Source organism: Setaria viridis, chromosome 7 (genome assembly GCF_005286985.2).
Source record: "Setaria viridis chromosome 7, Setaria_viridis_v4.0, whole genome shotgun sequence".
Lineage (NCBI taxonomy): Eukaryota > Viridiplantae > Streptophyta > Magnoliopsida > Poales > Poaceae > Setaria > Setaria viridis.
This window is the reverse complement of record NC_048269.2, coordinates 23428185-23446991: the sequence shown is the minus strand read 5'-3', so window position 1 is coordinate 23446991 and position 18807 is coordinate 23428185. Positions and strand designations below refer to the sequence as shown.

Below are 18807 nucleotides of genomic sequence, written 5' to 3'. Positions count from 1 at the left end.
CATCCAGCAATGTCCATCATCGGTTGCTGCCTTCATGATGCCATGCATCTAAATTTCTGCATAAATCTTCGCCGGCCTCCTGTCGATCGATGCAGGGCCTCCTGCAATATTTCCGCCTGGTGGAGGGCTGCCTTGTCATGATCCGCGACTGCGACTCCGCGAGCGTGAGGCCATTATGTCTCCCAGCTGCTTCCTCGGCTCCTCCTATACCGTCGCCATGGCGCCATGGCGGAGCCGCTGAACGTCGAGCCGAGGCGGCAGGTCCGGAGAAGCGCGATGAGGTTGGCGTTACGCTTGCCGAGATGGATCCTGCCCCTCATCTGGCGCAGATCAACGATAGGTGGCGGAGGCCACACGTTGGAGAGCTGCAGCCGGCAAGAGATGTGCTTAGGTGGTGGCTCTCTCCTCAGCAAGGATAGGACTTCGCGCTTGGTGGTTCCGTCTGTTCAAGCTTGTCGTCTTTGAGTTGTTTGGCTGGTTACTCTTGGGCTTGGGTTGTAGCGTTGTCTTGTGTTGTAGTGTGGCGGCGTTTGAGTTTGTGTTGTGCTGTGTGGCGTTTGAGTTGTAGTGTTGTGTTTTGGCAGCTCTGCTGCGTCGTTGTAAATACATGGTCAGGCATGTTTTCGGAAAAAAAAATTCGAACACGACATCTTGATATTTAGAAATTTGGTTTTGGGTAACTGAACCTTCCATTATTTTGTAGAGTTGTGCTGACTTCTGGCTGGGCTAATAAAAGAGCTTAAATTCCAGTGCAGGCCCATATACGACTGGCCCACCAGTCCACAGCTGGATTCAGAGCCCAACCTATGAAACCAGTTTGGCACGGGACGGCAAGAGGTTTCGATTTGGAGAGAAGAGATGCCTACGAAAATCGAACTCCCCCATATGCCCCCGAACTCGAGTCCTACTCTTTCCACGGTAGTTTCGGACTCGTAGCGTCTCGTGCTGTTTTGCGAAGCGACCAAAGAATCCGAGACAAATTGGAACAAGGGCGGTTTAGGCGTCTCCACCAGCCGGCCTACATGGCTACATATATCAGGCAGCCCCCAAACCCCAAACCAGAGGCAGCGGCAACAAGCGAGCATCTTCTGATCTTGTCGACCGACCACCCGTGCCGTCTCAGTCTCCCAAGGCTTTCCTTCCGTCTCGATCTCGCGCCGGGCGTAGCGAGGAAGATGGGCTTCTCCAAGGCCTTCTACTTCCCGTGGCTCGAGGGTGACGACCCCGGCGACACACGCCTGGCCGACCTCGATAGCAAGAACAATCAGCAGCAGCAACCCGCTGCCAACCTTGCGCAGGAGCTCTTCGGCAGGGCCAACCCTTCTGCTGGGAGGATCATACGCAACAGGGAGAGGCAGCAGAGCGGCGCTGCTGGGACGGCGAACGCGAGAGACGGTACGGCCGGCGGCGCTCGGGTGTCCAAGAAGAAGGGCTCCGGCCAGCGGCAGTGCGGTGCGAGGAAGCAGGGAGATCATCACGTCAATGCAGAGGCGGTGGACGACGAGGCCCCCGCGCTGAGGCTATATGATCTGAACCAGTTCCCGCCCCTGAAGTAGTGGCATTGCTGTATGTTTTACCGTGAGTCAATGAATCGATGTTTTCCAATAGTTTAGGCTTCAAACTGTACAACTGTTTTAGGCATCAGGAGTGTATAATGCCGAGGGGGTCCTAAGGTGGGTCCCGCATATTGCTAAGGCCGGCAGCGTTATGTATAATGCCTATGGAGGTCTTAATGGTGGGTCCTAATGTGAATAAAAAAATCTCCAGATTACTGACGCCAGCTTCTCCTTCCCACTGGCTGCAGGCAGAGCTCCCTCTCCACAGCGTTCTTTGGGCCCGCAATAACTGCTGAGTTGATTTATTTTTTTTGTTTCTTAAGACCCGGCCTCAAGCCTGAGGTCGGTCTCTAGCCTTTTTAGCTAAGGTCGCTGCGTGTGGTGTGTAAGAGCAGCCGCAGTGCGGTAAAATGCCGATGCTTGGATATTCTCTTTCATATCCTAGCATCGCTTTTGACACTGCGACGTGCGATCCCGTTAAACTTTACTTCCTATCACATTAAATATTAAATATTTAGATATTAAAAGTATTAAATATAACTATTTACAAAAACTCATTGCACAGATGAAGGCTAAACAGCGAGATTAATCTATTAAACCTAATTAGTCCATGATTTGACAATGTGCTACTACGGTAACCATTTACTAATGATGGATTAATTAGGCTTAATAAACTTATCTTGCCTTTAGCCTCCATCTGTGTAATTAATTTTATAATTAACTTATATTTAATCCTTCTAATTAGCTTACGAATATTCGATGTGACACGGATTAAACTTTAGCTCCAGGATCCAAACATTCTCACACCGGCGCCAGCGATTCCTCAATGCCCACTCTTTCCAAATGCAGATGATCTTGAGGCACAGCGAGTAGTTTCTCTAGAGGAGGAGAGGGTGTATTTTATTTGTGGATGGGCCCCACGTTTGGTTTCAGCATCGTTACCACATGGGGTGTTTGGATACGAGGTGCTAAACTTTAGCAGGGTCACATCGGATGTTCGGATGCTAATTAGGAGAATTACACATGAACTAATTACAAAACTAATTGCACAGATGGAGTCTAATTCGTGAGACGAATCTATTAAGGCTAATTGATCCATCATTAGCAAATGGTTACTGTAGCACTATATTGTCAAATCATGGACTAATTAGGTTTAATAGATTTGTTTCGTGAATTAGACTCCATTTGTGCAATTAGTTTTATAATTAAACTATATTTAATACTCCTAATTAATATCAAACATCTGATGTGATAGGTGCTAAAGTTTAGCTGTGTGTATCAAACAGCCAAGCATCATTGTTGCGTGTCGCTGAAATGACGTTGCAAGCCTCGACCACACTCTGCATTACTCTAAGGCCGACCCTAGCGATGCCAGCTGGGCCTTAAGACCGGTGAATCCTGCACACTCCGGATGCCGTGAGTGGTACTCAATATACTTCAAATATTTGTAGTTTTGGAATTCAAAGAGCATAACGAAAACATAGTGCATATTGTATTGATCTTGATTCTCCCTGCAACGTACTCAAGGCTCAAAACCCTCTCATGGTGCCATATCAGCTAACTTATTATTGGATTAAAATACAGTATTTTAGGGATGTTTGGTTCCACCTTGCTAAAGAAAGAAAGGGGAGAGAAGAGCTATCTTTTGATCTCTCGTACACGTATCCAAGACTATGGGGGACTGGTACGTGGATCAATTTATATTTTAAGTTATGTGTCAAGAGTTAGATTATTGGACAAGTTGTCTCTTATGCTATATTTTTACTGATATAAGCTACTGGAGGAGGTCTAAATATACGAGGATGACACATGCATTATACATATTATACATACACACCACTAGACGTCGTGAAACATTATATAGACAGAGACGCTCACCTACGTAGACATCCTAATCTTGTTAACACCTTCGAGAGGTTTGGGTAACAGATCTTAGATTGATGCAACCACTAGAACTCTAGAAGTACCCTACTGTCTATAGCCACATTGCTTACCATTCAAATAATAAGTAGCCTTAAATGCTAGCACCCGTCACATTCAGGAACTTGAGGCGCATTTGGATATTTCCGCCATCCCTCGCCTTGCTTCGAAGAATACATGTCAGCTAACTCAAAAAAAGTGCCACGTCATATTTTTTTATCTAGTTAGAAGAGAAGAGGAAGATAAAAGATGAGCTATCTCTTAATAAGCTTAGAGTACGAGTGCAAGGGCCACTTATATTTGAGATACGTACTAAAAGTTAGACCTCTCGGTGGGTTATCTCTTGTACCATTTATTATTGATATGAAGTGTGCCACGTAGACATATAAGCTAGTGTTGATATTGATTCTTACTGTTGGAGGAGACCTTAGACGCTAACGTAAAAACCGTGCCACTGCTTGGTTGGCTGCTAATAGCATCTCCATTAGTTTCCCTTTTCTCAATCCAACTACTATATTGAAGAGTTGATACTCCCTTTACCTTTCCCTTTTCCCAGTAATTACTGGGACAACCTAATAATACACCTCAACTCTCCCTAAATAAAGGAGTAGTTGTGACTCTCCCAATACGTTAGTTGGATGAGATTATTGGGAGACAGTAAAAGCAACTCTTCCAATAATGGTGAAAGTGATATTAGGATATCCCACTACTAGAGAACTCACATTCCATCCAACCCTTTTTGTCCCGGTTGACTTTGCAGCCACCGACGGCCATCTCCGACGGGCTCTTTAGTCCCGATTGTAATGGAGGAAATCTAATGGGGCATTTAGTCCCGATTGAAAACACCAACTGGGACTAAAAGCCCCCCTTTAATCCCAACCGAAGCCTTTTCATGCGCCCCCCTCGTCTCTCTATCCATCTTATCTCCTTCTCTCCCTTTCTTATCTCGCGCATGCAGCTAGTAGCGCTAACTCTTCTTCCTCCTCCTTCTCCTCTCTCCCCTCCTCCTCTCTCTTTCTTCCAGGTGGGTGGGCGAGCGACAAGAGGCCGGCATGGGTGCCCATTTTTTTATTTTTTTGAACCATTTTAGTCCCGGTTGGTAACACCAACCGGGACTAAAGGTGGTCTTTAGTCCTGGGTGAATGATTCGGGATTAAAGACGAGGCTTTTTTATCCCGAATAGTTAGTTCCGGTTGATTTTTCGGGATCTATGTCCCTTACCAACTGGGACTAAAGGTGAATTTTCTAATAATACCCTATTAACCAGTTATTGGATAATATTTATTGGAGGACCGCTAGAGATACGGTAAGAAACGGCGCGCCACAACTTTTTGTTCAGCCTACTTCACTTTCTCGTCCGAAATCAGCGCCGCATATTTGGCGCCCCACAGCTGCGTCATGGCAATATGCAGCAGGGAACAAAGCATGCCCTTCAACCCGGGTAAACAAATTGCGCGGCAAATAACATAGCCAACTAAACTATATATGCCTATAACGAATCTTTGAAAGTACTTGCATATATGTGTAAATCATGGACAATAATTTTATTTATTTTGAACAGAATAAATAAAATTGTTAATTTGACTATTACTGTCGTATTGCATAACTTGTATAAAACGTAGCAAAGTTAAAATGTCATATTTTCTTAACCAATGTTCTCATGTTCCCTAAAAAACAAACACTCGTTATTTATGATTCAAAATTTGATGAGTGTGAAAAAAGAATCGACCAAACAAGAGTTAAGTAGCATAGCAAATTGTTAAGGAAAAAGCATATATACATAAGATACAGGACTATGCACAATGCAATAATTTAGACGCGCACGATCGCACTACGCCGACACCAAGAATTTTGCTCTAGCGTGACTTCGATAGGCGGGACCGGTACTGATCCTCTACTTCCTATACAGCAAATCAATCAGACCTTACCCAAAACGCAAACCAATCAACTCCGTCCGCCTCCCGTCCGCACAGCATTGTAGCGTAAATTCCGCAATTCTCCGTCTCCTCCCAAGTCCCAACTCGTAAACGATTCCTTCGCTCCCGGCTCCTTGCCGGCCTCCATATATGCGTCCATAATCGCCTGCACCAAACACGCATCTCCATCTCGTCGAGTCCAAGCATCATCATATCATCAATCGATCCGGACGAGGACTTGATCGTCGAGCGACATGGAGGGTGCCATGGCGAGCTTCAACCCCTGGACGCTGCTCGACAGTAACGACCCCGGCGACGTGATCGGCAAGGCCAAATCCAAGGAGGACAAGGCAGCCTCCAAGAAGCCGGCGGCGGCAGAAGGACCCTGGGCGCCCGCGTCCAAAGCCATGGCAGCGTCGACGCCGGCAAAGAAGAAGAAGAACAAAAAGAAGAAGCCGGCCGCGGCGGCCGCCAACCAAGCTAACGGAAAAGGTCCCGCCGGGAAGCAGAACGGCGCGGGGAAGCAGGGTAGCAAGAACGGCGCAAAGAGCCAGCAGGCTACAGCAACGGGCGTTACGGAGCGCCGATGAGGGAGCCGCAGCGGGGCCCGGCGGCGGACGAGGCGGCGGAAGAGCTAAAGTTTAGATAGCTAAAGCTTAAGTAGGAGTGTTTGGATCCACTAGCTAAATGATAGTTGAAAAGGTATTTGTCTATTCTACCCCTTCCTCCTACTTTAGAAACTTTTTCCGAGAAAGGTGGAGGGACAATTTGCCGAGAAAGGTGGAGGGATAATTTGGTCTTTAGCAATTTAGTTAAGTTTAGGGGGTGTTTGGATCCATAGACTAATTTTTAGTTGGGGTCACATTGGATGTTTGAATATCAATTAGAAGGATGTTTTTAAACGTGAACTAATTATAAAACTATCTGCATAAGCCGTGGCTAATTCGCGAGACGAATCTATTAAGCCTAATTAATCTATTATTAGCACATATTTACTGTAGCATCACATGGTCAAATCATGGATTATTTAGGCTTAATAGCTTCGTCTCGCGAATTAGTCTTCATTTATGCAATTAGTTTTGTAATTAACCTATATTTAATACTTCTATATTTAATACTTCTAATTAGTATCTAAACATTCAATGTGACCGGGACTAAACTTTAGTCCCGGAACCAAACACCCCTTTAGTTGGGTTCAACCAGCTAAAAGAATCTTTAGCCCACTAAACTTTAGCTGGGTTCTGTTTGGATCCATAGCAACTGAATTTAGCCGGTCGGTAAATCCAAACAGGACTTACGATGACCGAAGTGCGTTCATCTCAAGATAAATATATGCTTGATTATGTTTCAAAACTAATTTCCAGCTCTATTAACGATCATAGTTCTAAAAGATTGATCACAGCGTCAAAATATCTATATATGGGAAGACTTTCACATTATCGAGAATTATAAATTGTTGCCACTAGCCAGAAAGGCCAAAGATCAAAACAAAAGCTTCGAAAAGGCCACACCGGCCGCCATAATCGGCAGATAAAGCTCCATTATTTATACCAGCTGGAAATTACTCCACCGGTATACTCCAACACCGCTATTCACGTTGCCTTTGCGGCTTTGCCCCTAAAATATTGGCATGCCAGGCCACAACCTCTGCCTTCTTTTTCCAGCAAATGCTAGATAGGCAGATCGACAGCGTTGTCTCGCTCCATGCCTCCATCGAAAATATCTGCGTTCGGCAGAGCCGGCCAGATGAAATGATGAATAGATCACCGAACGAGCGAAAAACCGCTGCTCCAAGTTGCCCAAACTTCTTTGCATCAGCTCACCAAACACGTCCGGAAACGAGGGGCCTGAATGCCTGATATTTTCTCTGCGGTGCAGCGATGAACGACGATCGGGCAGCCCAGAGGCGGAGAGGCCCAGACCTCACCTCCACCCTCGGAAAAAGTCAACTGGTTTGGTCTCAAAAAAAAAAAAACCAAGCCAACCAAACGTCAATTCACCCACTGGCACGCCAGGCCACACGCTCGGCTGAACTCCGCTTTCCCGGCGTGACGGCGTCGTCGCCGTCGTCCAGAGCCAGTACTTCTCCGGGCACACGCGGGCGTCCTGCATGTCCGCCACCTCATACGCTACGCCCGGGCGGCGCGCTAGCTCCTGCAGCAACCCTGCCAACCCGTCGGTCCCCTCTCTATGGCTCGGATGGCCCGGCCACCCGCCGCCACGCCCCCACGCGGCCACGCGTTCCAGTGAGCTTTGCCGCCGCATGGAGACGGACGCCGCGACCCGACGCTACCGGCTCTGGCTTCGCGGGCTGCGGTCGCTGCGCGGCGAACTCAGGTCGGCCCGCTGGTCCAACTATCCGGCCCAGCTGGCCGCGCTCGTGGGCTGCTTCGTGGCCCACCTGGAGTCCTACCACGCCGCGCGCCGAGCTGGACCCGGTCGTGACGCTGTGCGCGCCGTGGGCCACCGCCGCGGAGCGCAGCGCCGCCTACTGGCTCGCCGGGTGGCGCTCCACCACGCTGGTCCACCTGCTCTACACCGAGTCCGGGCGCCGCCTCGAGGCGCAGCTCCCGGACCTGCTGCTGGGCGTGCGGTGGCCGGGGAACCTCGGCGACCTCGGCCCCGCGCAGCTGGCGCGGGTCGACGCCCTGCAGCGGCGCGCGGTGGCCGAGGAGGACGCGCTGTCGAGGGAGATGGCGCGGGTGCAGGAGGACCGCGGGGGCGTGGTGACCGCCGGGCCAGAGGTGGCCCTGGACATGGGGGCGCTCGTGGCCCGGCTAGGAGCGGTGCTGCGCGGGGCGGACGCGCTGCGTCTGCGCACGATGAGGCAGGCGGTGGAGATCCTGCAGCCCGCGCAGGCGGTGGAGCTGCTCATCGCCGCCGCGGACCTGGAGATCGGCCTTCACGAGTTCGGGCTCAAGTACGGGGGTCGTGACGAGTAGCAGCGTAGCACCTGGTCACCACCCTTGAGGCTTGCCTGGACCTGCCCAGTTTTTTTGCTTCCACAGTTTTGTGTGGGCTGTTTCACTGGGAGACGTGCGTTTTCTAGCTCGTTGCGCCGAGCACACGAGCGGCACGATATGCCCCTGGCAGGGCGCGATATGCCCGCTGCCCGGTGTTATGATAATAAAGTCCAATCGCCTTGTGGACTTCTTCTGTGTTCTGTTACTGACTGTTGTCATATATACCTCATACCGTTTTTTTTTTAGTTTTCAAGCTTCAATTATACACACTTTTTTTTCCAAACTAAATATTATAAAAGAACTATTCGTGATTAAAACGTTTAAAGTACAGTATGGTTTTGGTCAAAGTGTCTATGACCACTGAGAGTATTTAGAGTAGACTGTTAACATTACTAAACAACTTCAGAGGACTTGTACCATGCTAACCATTTGTTTAGATCTAAAAGCTTTAGAAAAATATATATTTCGGTTGACACTCTAAAAAAATTTCGACGAAATTTCAGTGAACGAAAAATTTATGAAACCGAAATTCAAACCCCTGGTTGTAACTGTGATACTACTTTAACATCATGAAATAGGAGATGGAACTGTGACCCATAATAAAAAAAATAAGGGATAAAGATTTAAAGAGACAGAGGACAAAGACGTAGCTGTTGTAGAGCTGTTTATCAATACCCATGAAAAAAAAGGTGAGACTGTTGGACTAAGTACATTTCATGAAAAATAAAAATAAAACGCAATCAGAAAGCATTCTTAATTATTGGATTGAACCAAGCTAACCATAACCAAGGTGAGATTTGTTGGTTTATCACCACATTGCAATGTTCCCTATTCATAGCAAGAGAAGATTCTCGCAAGAGCAATAGCTTCACTTGTGAATTATCAGTTGCTGCTTATGTAATTCTGCATAAATGACTCTCTCTTTAGTCTCCATAGTAATATGCACTTAAAAGGTACGTTTATCTAGTGACAATCTGATACATTTCATCCTATAGCCCTGAGAAATGGTTAGTGTCCTCTTAAAAGGTTCATGGTAACATTCTGATTGTTCTAGGATATTTAAAGTATTCCCTCCGCCCCTCAAAAAATTCAAAGAAGTCAAAACAATTTCAAATTTGACCAAATCTACACAAAAAATGACTAACATTCACGTCTCTAAATAGATTTAGTATGAAAATATATTACATAATTAATCTATTGATATTTATTTTGTACTATAAATATTAGTACCATTTTATATAAATTTGACCAAATTTAAAATTGGTTGACTTCTCGGGAAGCGAGAGTTGCGGACGGAGGGAGTAATTATATTGGGTGTTAAACAAGTTGCAGGTAAAAAACGGTAAAAAGGGTTTTTTTAAAAAAAATATCGTGTCAGCAACTTTTAAGCCGGAGGAAGTACAAAAGGCGTAATTTTATTTTTGGGCTGATAGGCACATGTTTTTTTTTTAAAATGAAAAGCACATCTGCACATGGTATTTAATGACACGGTGTGCTTCGTCGCAAGAAATTTATGAGTTGGTGTACAGTGTACTTGTATCTACAGTTCTACACCATCTTGGCACATGGACCACTTGCCAAGCTCAGAGGGAGGGGCCTAGCCTCCTTTCTGCAAAACAAGGACCCCACTCGTCAGAGGCAGAGACACCCCATACGCCAACGGTCAAGTGCCCGCGAACAGACAAGCGATCGCAACGGTTACTTTCGCAGCGAACAGCATTCTACCCCCTTCCAACGCTGCGCTCCCATCATCCATCCACTCCTCTGTTTCCCCACCACTCAGTCCCCTCTCCCAAATTCCCGAGCGAGACCTCTCCAAGGATCAAGCGATCAGGATGAGTAACGCGGCCGAGGAAACCATCGGAGGCTGCGACGGCGGCACCGCAACGCCGGTGGTGGTGGTGGAGCGCGTGGTGACGGTGGAGTACCTGGAGCAGTCCATGTCGCGGGAGCTGCTGGGCAAGTTCCCGGACTCCTCCGCCTTCGACTTCGACTACTCCCAGAGCGGCATCTGGTCCCCGCTCAACAAGGTCCCGCGCGGCTCGCCGGCTCCAGCCTCCCGTGCCGGCGGCGCCTGCGCGGCCGACGCCGAGGCCGCCGCCTCCTCGACGGACTTCCTCATCGCCAACCCGAAGCGCAGGGCGAGGGCTGGCGGCTGCTGGCTCAAGGACTCCGGCGCCGGCGGGAAATCCAGGTGGCGCCGCCGGCGGCTGCGGCGCGACGGGTCCTTCCTCGACCTCCACGAGACGGGCAGGGCCAGGCTCGACTTCTCTCCGCCGGCGGCGCCTTCCCCTGCGAAGGTAGTAGCCACCTGCATTTGATCCCGTCTTCATTAAGCTTTGCTAAAATCTTCGCGAGCATCACGGCGTTTCCACTGGTTGGTTGGGCGGGTTCAGGAGGGCTGGAGACGGGTGCTCAAGGCGGCCATCAGGAAGTTCAAGGCGCGGCAGCGGCGGTCCCGGCAGGCTCCCCTGCTCCAGATGATGCTCCCCATGCTGTGATCGATCGATCTCGCGCGCTCCCACGATTTGCTTGTTTTTCTTTGATTTGTTCGGTCCAATTCTTTAGATTGAATATGGACGCTGTTCCACGCAGCCACGCTGTGCTTTGTAGTATAATTCCGTTCAGATTTGTTGTAACCGTGCAGCTCTTGGTGGAGAGTATGATTTGGTACATTTTTTCATCCACTTTTCCCGGCATTTACCACCTGAAGCTGGACTAGCCGAAGATGCCGGGAGTTCTTCATACAGTGTCCATGAAAATGAAACACGGATGAAGTCGATAGTTTATTCTTATTGATCATTCAATGCTAATCTCCTATGCCCATATGTCTCGGCTATCTGTTATCTGAAATTCTCGATCCCATGATGTGGAGTTTGCTTGCTTTGTGAAGAGTTGGTGGCTCGGTGCCTATGGAACAATGCAGGGAAGCGAAGGGATCGATGCGAATTCTGAGCTGAGTTTCCGCGCCATGGACGAGCTTCCCCACCAACTCTTGCTGTACAAATCCGTCACGGTTTCTGTACAAATCTTACCGATCCAGGATTCTACTCGGAACTGAAGCAGGATAAATATCACGTGCCTGCCGTAACCAAAGCAAACGGTGTCGTACCGGCAATTCAAGCTCGGAGAAGTTGGGCCTGCCTGCGATTCATCGACACGGTACTACGGCATAGTATATCGACACGGTACTACGGCATAGTATGGCTACCAACGGCGGCGACGCACCGGCCGATACGCCGGCAGACGCGAGGCAATGCATATGCTCGCCCACGACGCACCCAGGCTCCTTCCGGTGCCGGCTTCACCGCGGCGCTGGCATGCCGAGGTCGGCCTCGTGCCAGCAGTTCGGCGCTGCTGCCGCGGCGCCGGGCTCCCGATCGCTCTGCTCCAGCAGCCACATGCGGAGGGCGGTGTTCCAGCAGCAGTTCGCGGTGCGCTCCACCACCGTCAACGGCGGCATGTCGAGGTCATCTTCCGAGCAGTTGCTCTGCCCTTTGGGCGTTTCAAGATCGGCGTCGTGGCAAGATTTCTTTCCCAAGGAGCGACCAGAACTCTGAACCAGGCTCCTCTTTTGGCGATGCCTTTAATCGAAAAAAGGCTGATCTTTTGGCTCTATTAAGTTACTGAAACTTCCATTGTAGCATGGGATAACCGTTTATTTTGTTGCAACGTTCATCCTTGTTTTGCAACATGCGACAACGCGTTTTGAATCTTTGCCTTTTGGCATAACAGCTAAACAATCTACGGTTCAGGTTCTGCAATGTGTGGCGTCCGAGCTATCCGTGCGTTTGCTACGGATGCAGTGCTCGGTGTTAGGCTGCCAGCGTACCAGCAGTACTGCTAATGATTTGATTTGGACATCCTCCGATTCGTTACGGGACCCGTTGCTGTGTAGAAGAGGAGAAACGGAGAGATCCGAGGTAGATCGAGAGATAGTCTCATACATGCACTTTAAGATTACGTGGGGATAACGTGTGGGTTATTTATATTATGAGCTATGTGCTAAAAGCTAGATCATTGAAAAGATTGTCTCTTAAAGTGTTAAGTGTTAGGGTACTAGCTCATACCGTTGGAGGAGACCTGGTAAGGAAACACGCGAATCTGCGCCAGCGATTGCAGCAGGCTGGCAACGGCTCCTCCGGGTGTCGCCCTCCTCGGACCTCAGGTTAGCCGACCTCTCCCAGGTTTTGCAACGCCCCGTGTGCCCTTTGTCTGGGAATCCAAGAAAAAAGAAACACCTGTGCCCTTACCAAACACCTGCGCAGCTCATCAGTTGCACGCACGCATGTTCCGATAATCAAATGCTTCGCCCAGTATTTTAGTGTGCTGGAGGAAAGCAAAGATCGGAACTCCTGGGCATCTAGCCAGGTGGAGGTGGAGTACAACGGCACCCAAGCATATTCTTTGGGAGCTTGATTAAACAAGCGCTTTGGAAGCTTCAATCTAGCACTGCCATCTAGTTTTCCAAAAGACATGTCCTTTGTTCGGGCATTACGTATGATTGTTGTTGAACAGCCTTTAGCGAGAACGAGCTGAATTGACCACAGAAAACGTACGGATTCTCGTAGAAAAAACCGAGCAACATCAGCATGGTCCTTTTTCCTTCGATTCTCTGGCTAACACTGATGTTCCCGGCGGGAATAGCTACAAACTCTCCCCAGTCACGGCTACTTAAAAAACACTAGACGGGACGTGCTACAAGGACTAACGTTTCACCCAATCCATCTCACCCTCTCCATGCAGATACATAGCCGCTTGGCCTCCACACGGTTTACACTGCTCTCACTCGGCGGTCTGCGGCCATTCATCCTTGCGCTTGCGAACGAATGAAGCTGTGAGCCTTTTTGGTGGAAAAGCTGGAAAGCTTTTCTGAAAATGTCACAAGAGAAAGCCGGTATTAGTAACCATAATTTATAGGGTTGTACACAAGTGCTATTACTGCTGCTGCTGCTGCTCACCAAAAAATCGAATTTGATTTAGTGAGTGATCTTTCTAGCAAAGTTAAGTCGCGAATTCGCAAACCTGCCTAGCTTTGTACTTGCAATGATATGTTGAAAAATAACTAAAACTTAGAAGGGTTGGGTACCAGGAGAAGTTTCAAGAATAAAAGAGCTTAAGAGCAGTACTTGCCTGATCTTCTACGTTCCTATTTGCGGGACTCCACCAGAATGTAAACTGGTTTTCCGTTGAGCTTGTAAAAATCCTGCATATAAAAATTACAAGCCCTGTTATGAGATATGCTGGACCAGTACACCTTGCTATGCCTCTCTTTCATTAAAGAAAAAACTGAATCAACCAAGGTGACTTTAAGAAAAAATAGTCATCCAAATTCGCCTAAAGGAGGATAGGAGGCGAACTTGAGTGTACTAGGCTAGATCCACGCTCTCTTTCATCATATCCGGAAATATCGTCATGCTATATATGCTAGATTCCAAAGAGTGCAGCTCTTACATATTACTTTTGTTGTGGCCAACGGCTACCCTATCCATAGGAAAGGTACATGGTCATTCGGCATTTAAACTAAGGTAAGCTGTTGCCATCCATTTATGAAAAACTAAGCCCTGACCATACTTACCTATATCACTGAAAGTTACAGCCTAAGGATAGCCATAGGTTGTTTGATCTTAGAGTTCTAGAGTTTTACTTATCAGCTAGCTGATCTTGTTTCATTCTTTTAAAGAAATTATCTGTAGTCACATAGGAATAGTAACATGTAGACTAGTTCTTTTTTTTTTAACTCTGGTCATGTTCTAAGAGGCTTTGCTTCCTTCAGACTGAGTTAAAGGTGGAATATTTCGGAATTCCTCAGTTTCCTTCAACAAACTGCGCGTGTAAAGAGTATATTTGTGGACCATGACAAAAAAGAATATACATATAGGTACCTTAAACTTGGGAAGCCCAATGAGGCATGCACACTCAACCACGTCAGCTCCCGCGCGTTCTGGAAATGCAAATAATTTGAGAAGGCATGAAAAGGTTAGTGAAAAGCCATTTTCTTTCTCTAACTTCTTTATTTAGAGGGAGAGTTCTCAAAACTCATGATATAACGGAGAACTCAGTACCTAAACGACAGAACATACGCTGTTCGAATAATGTAAAGATCGATGGCTATGTAATAGTCTATGGAAAAAAAGATTTTGTAAACTGAATAAGAAGAGGAAAGAGAGGAGGACTTCTAAAACAGTGACAAAGCTTGTTTGATTATTCTATGAGACATGAGTGCTCAATTCTTATCCACAAACTTTTCACTTGTAACATAAAAAATCGCGATTGTGCATCCAGTCTCATCGAAATCATGCCTATAGGTAATTAGCTATCCCATAGGACGCATCATTCAGACAAGATTTTGTCCTCTGAATAAACAGTTTGTCCCGCTTAAGGACAAACTTCGATTGTAGTCAAAAGAACATGATGCCCTCCACTCTACATGCCATCACTAAGTTGTTGAGATGCTTGTCAACACCACATGATACTCAGTGTACTTTTTTTACGCAACAATCTCTGAATTAGTATGCAAAGTACAGCCTTGATCAACAACCAAGTCTGGAACTAAATTGTAGTCCTTATAAGTTTCTCACCCTGGACATATAAAAAGTGAGAAGCCTTGATCTACTTTTTTCTCTGTCTGAATCCATTGTCAGTACCAGACAACGAACATCAACAACGAAGATATGTGCAGCACCTATATATCTCTAAAATTTTTTTATGCTGATTTTTATCAGGTAGATGGATTGCATTTGCATATGTATCAGATTGAACATAGCATGTGATTAAGAAGGTACTAACCAAGAAGTCTTATTGCAGCAGAAAGAGTTCCACCAGTTGCAACCAGATCATCAACAACCACTGCGCGCTCCCCCGGTTCAATAGCTCCAACATGCATCTCCAAACAATCCGTCCCATACTCAAGTACATAACTTTCAGAAAATGCATCACCTATAATATTGTAAAAGCAGCAATCATTAGGACATCCTCAAACTGTAACAAAAGCTGCATTTTACAGTTCAATCTAGCTAGTTATGGTTTTCTTTTGGACAAATAGTAGTTAATATACATTTATATGATGATACTTCCACACTGTAACAATCAGATGATATGATTTCTACGGCATGTCATGTCTTGGTATCTTTGGATTTCACAGTGCAATAAAAGCGACAACTCCATGCATCATAATTGTTTTCACTGATGTGGTTGATATGGCATGATATGGTTGTAAAGTATGTAGCATATTGGTGTTATATTCTTTTTCCGAAGTTGCTCTTTGCTTCCCCTAACAGGCTAACACTAATGAAGGCAAAATTGCCTGAAGTAAATGTGCCAAATTGTTACACTCTTTCCATTGCAGTGACCTAATATTTATAAATTTTGGTTCGTATTTGTTTCTTCAATGACATCACCTGGAAGCTTCTTAGGTTTACGCAGCGGTATGAACTTTGCTCCAATGGCCAGCGCAATGGCTGGCCCAAAGATGAAGCCTCTGGCTTCAATACCTAGCAAAATTAAGTTTGGGACAAGTATATGAAGTTAGAGTTGAGCATGATTACGGCCATGGTAAAAACAGTTTCGACATTCACCATGTGATGAAAAGAGTAACTTGATAACACAATGTGAGCAGTGATGTCTATGGTGCAAAAAAAAATAGAGGTCCTGGCTAGATAATGCCGTCCAAGAAAATGACACAAGGAATACGCGCACCGGACAAGCGATTGATGAACCAAATCCTCCAATCGAACAGCAACAGTCCAGCAGAAGTGGTGCTCTACTTGGCTGCTACCCAAGACAGCAGGAGATCGCTGCGCACATGCAGAGCCCCGCACGGGACCAGGCCCGTACGCGGGACTAGGAGTACAAGGGGAAGGAAGCACGACCATCGCTCGAACCGGCCGAGCCGACACCGCATGTGCACGCCTGGAGCCGTCCGATCAGGATCCCCGGCGGCGCCCCACCACCGGACCAGCCCGCTGCCCATCCCCCCCACACGGCGCCGGTCCCCGCCCCCGGCACACGAGGTGCGTCTCGCTCGCGCTGTCGCTACTCATGAGGTCGCGCCGAGCTGCTGAGCTCGGTCGACCGATCCCCCCAATCAGCACCCGTCTACATGCCCTCCGATCCTGGCATTGAATGCGCCGGATTCCGGTGGACCACCGAGCCGAGGCAAAAACCCCCCGCCGGCCACCCGGGTCGCCGTGGCGTGGCGCGGTGCGGCGCGGCCGGACGCGACCCGAAACTGATGCGAGACCGGCCGTCTTTGGCTGGGCCATGGCATGCGGCCATAAACCAATGCACACGCCCGCGCGCGCACGTAGCGAGGAGACCCCAGACCTGACCTCGTTGCTACCTTCTCGGCTTCTCCCTTCCCCTCCCAAGCGAGCGGCATTGGAGGATTGGACTTGGACCCCCTGGATTTATTGCCCAGGGCCGGAAGCCCAGAACGCCAGATGGTATCACCAATCTTTCAGGACTCGTATCAACATTGAACTCACCTAGTACCCGAACTGCTGCGCAGCTGCTGCAGTTGCCGGGAGCTTTAATTTACAGCAAACAGTAGGAGTAGGAGCAGTAGATTGGAGGCGAGGGTAAAAAAAATTGGCGTAGGTGGTGGTGACGGTCATGACATGACCTGATCGGCCGATCACAACGAACGAACGACAAAGCGTGGGGGACAAAAGGAGCACGGAAGATCTGCCCCAAAGATATTACGGAATCTCAGAACACCGCCGCGCCGCGGCCAGTCCCAGTGCCCCCAGCGCCAGGGATTGACGCCAGCAACGAGCGGCCGGCGGCAAGGGCAGCATGGGCATTAAAGAACGAGAGGCGGGCGGGCGGGCGGGCGAGCGGCCGGCACCGGGTGTCGTGAACGGCCGTGCGCGCGAGCAGGCAAGCAACAAGCGGCGGGTCATCACGAACCATGATGAACCAATGATGATTTGGCTTTGGTGGGTGGTTTCCGATTCGGTTTGATTTTACCTGCGACGGCGGCGATGTCCATGCCGCGGTAGCGCTCGACGAACATGTCCACGGCGTCCTTGAACACGGCCGGCCGCAGCAGCAGCGGCGTGATGTCGTTGAACATGATCCCTGCATGCATGCGCGTCGGCACCGGCCGGGAAAAGAGAGATGAGCAGCCATGCCGTACCCGAGAGCCCGATCGAGGCCTCGCGCGTCCGCGCGTGCGGTTTCGAGGTCAACCGAATGATTATGTTCGGGACGAGACGAGACGAGAAGGCGGGTGCGGAGGTCCGGACCTGGCTTGGGGAAGTGGGGGACGACGCGGATGGCGTCGGAAATGCCCTGGAGGCGTGGGTCCGCGGCGGCACGGCCCGCCTTCTCCTTGGCCGCTGCCGGCGCCTCGTCCACCACCGCCATGGCGTTGTTGCCGCCGGCGGCGTTGTTGTTCTCCTGCTCCCCCATCTCACGCTCCCAGACCAGGTCTCCGGCCACTTCGATGCAAGAAGATCGACACCGGCCAGTAGGCAGTAGCCCTTCCCCTCACCTGGCTCTGGCTGCTTGCTTGCTCCCTCGATCCTCACTTCCTGAGCTCCTCCTCCTCCAGCTGTCGCTTTGAGCGGCAGCTGGGGGCGTCTATAAATAAACACGGGAAGCCAAGACCAGGTACAGCCGCGGGGTGGCCGTAGCTCAGTGGATGCGCGCGAGATAGAGAGGGGAGGAGTTGTTTTTTTTTTTTATCTTTGTTATCCTTTGATTGAAAACCGGCCGCCGGGGGACCACCGTTGCGCTTGCGCAGTGCAATGCGTAGAGAAGGCGATGGCGATCCCAGTTTAGCCTCACCTCACTCACTCTAGATGGTCGTCACTGGTCAGTGCCCGGTGGCCAAACCTCTTTCTCCGTCTCTCTCCTCCCGATCCCCTCCCTGTTCACGAGTAATATGCCCAGCAGTAGCCGTGTCAGCATTGGAGATTTTGGTACCTCTACTATCCTGCCGTGGGCCGCGGCTGCCGCTGCGTGGAAATCTTATGCCAGATTTTGCCTGAAGCTAGCCACCAGATACGAACAGTGCAGCAGCAGCGGCTACACTAGCCAGACGGCCGGGACACCTTTAACCAGGCCTACTAGCCCCTTGCATTTAGCTTGCATGCTTGCGATGTGCGTACGCGACTAGGCGAGCGAGTGAACGGGCAAGCGAGGATCCGATGCTCGCACCCGTCCGGCCATCCCCCTGCATGCATGACGACTTTTCTTGCAGGGAATGGCTCGTGACACGTCCACGCAGTGCCCGGTGCCGTTGGTGTACGGGGCACACCGTGTGCGCGTGTGGTACACTAGTGATCGATGCTGCCGAATCCAACAAGAGAATCAAATGGCACGTACGCGTTCACAAATGGACAAGATCCGGCCGCTACAAGTTACATGCATTTCCGACCAATGAGCAAACCTTGTACCGAACCGTGGAGACTTTGATTAGCTCCAAGGCAAGGCATCGGTATTTTG

At 49.0% G+C, this 18807-nt stretch overlaps 2 protein-coding genes and 1 pseudogene across 2 annotated transcripts; 2 read left to right on the top strand and 1 right to left on the bottom strand.

Annotated features, from left to right (window-relative positions):
• The first annotated feature begins 7655 nt into the window (after positions 1-7655).
• On the top strand, positions 7656-8575 carry LOC117865887 (protein DOG1-like 3; annotated as a pseudogene).
• A 1465-nt stretch (positions 8576-10040) lies between these two features.
• On the top strand, positions 10041-11181 carry LOC117864305 (uncharacterized). Its single transcript, XM_034748354.2, has 2 exons — positions 10041-10655; positions 10752-11181. The coding sequence occupies exons 1-2, from the start codon at positions 10191-10193 to the stop codon at positions 10854-10856; spliced, it is 570 nt and encodes a 189-aa protein (XP_034604245.1). The 5' UTR covers positions 10041-10190; the 3' UTR covers positions 10857-11181.
• A 1714-nt stretch (positions 11182-12895) lies between these two features.
• LOC117864303 (adenine phosphoribosyltransferase 2) lies at positions 12896-17980 on the bottom strand. The gene is made up of 7 exons (XM_034748353.2): positions 17604-17980; positions 17326-17436; positions 15756-15848; positions 15145-15294; positions 14241-14299; positions 13489-13561; positions 12896-13227 (listed from the first exon to the last, which is right to left on the bottom strand). Exons 1-6 carry the CDS (start codon positions 17767-17769, stop codon positions 13505-13507), a joined length of 636 nt encoding a protein of 211 aa, XP_034604244.1. The 5' UTR covers positions 17770-17980; the 3' UTR covers positions 12896-13227; positions 13489-13504.
• Positions 17981-18807: the final 827 nt, after the last annotated feature.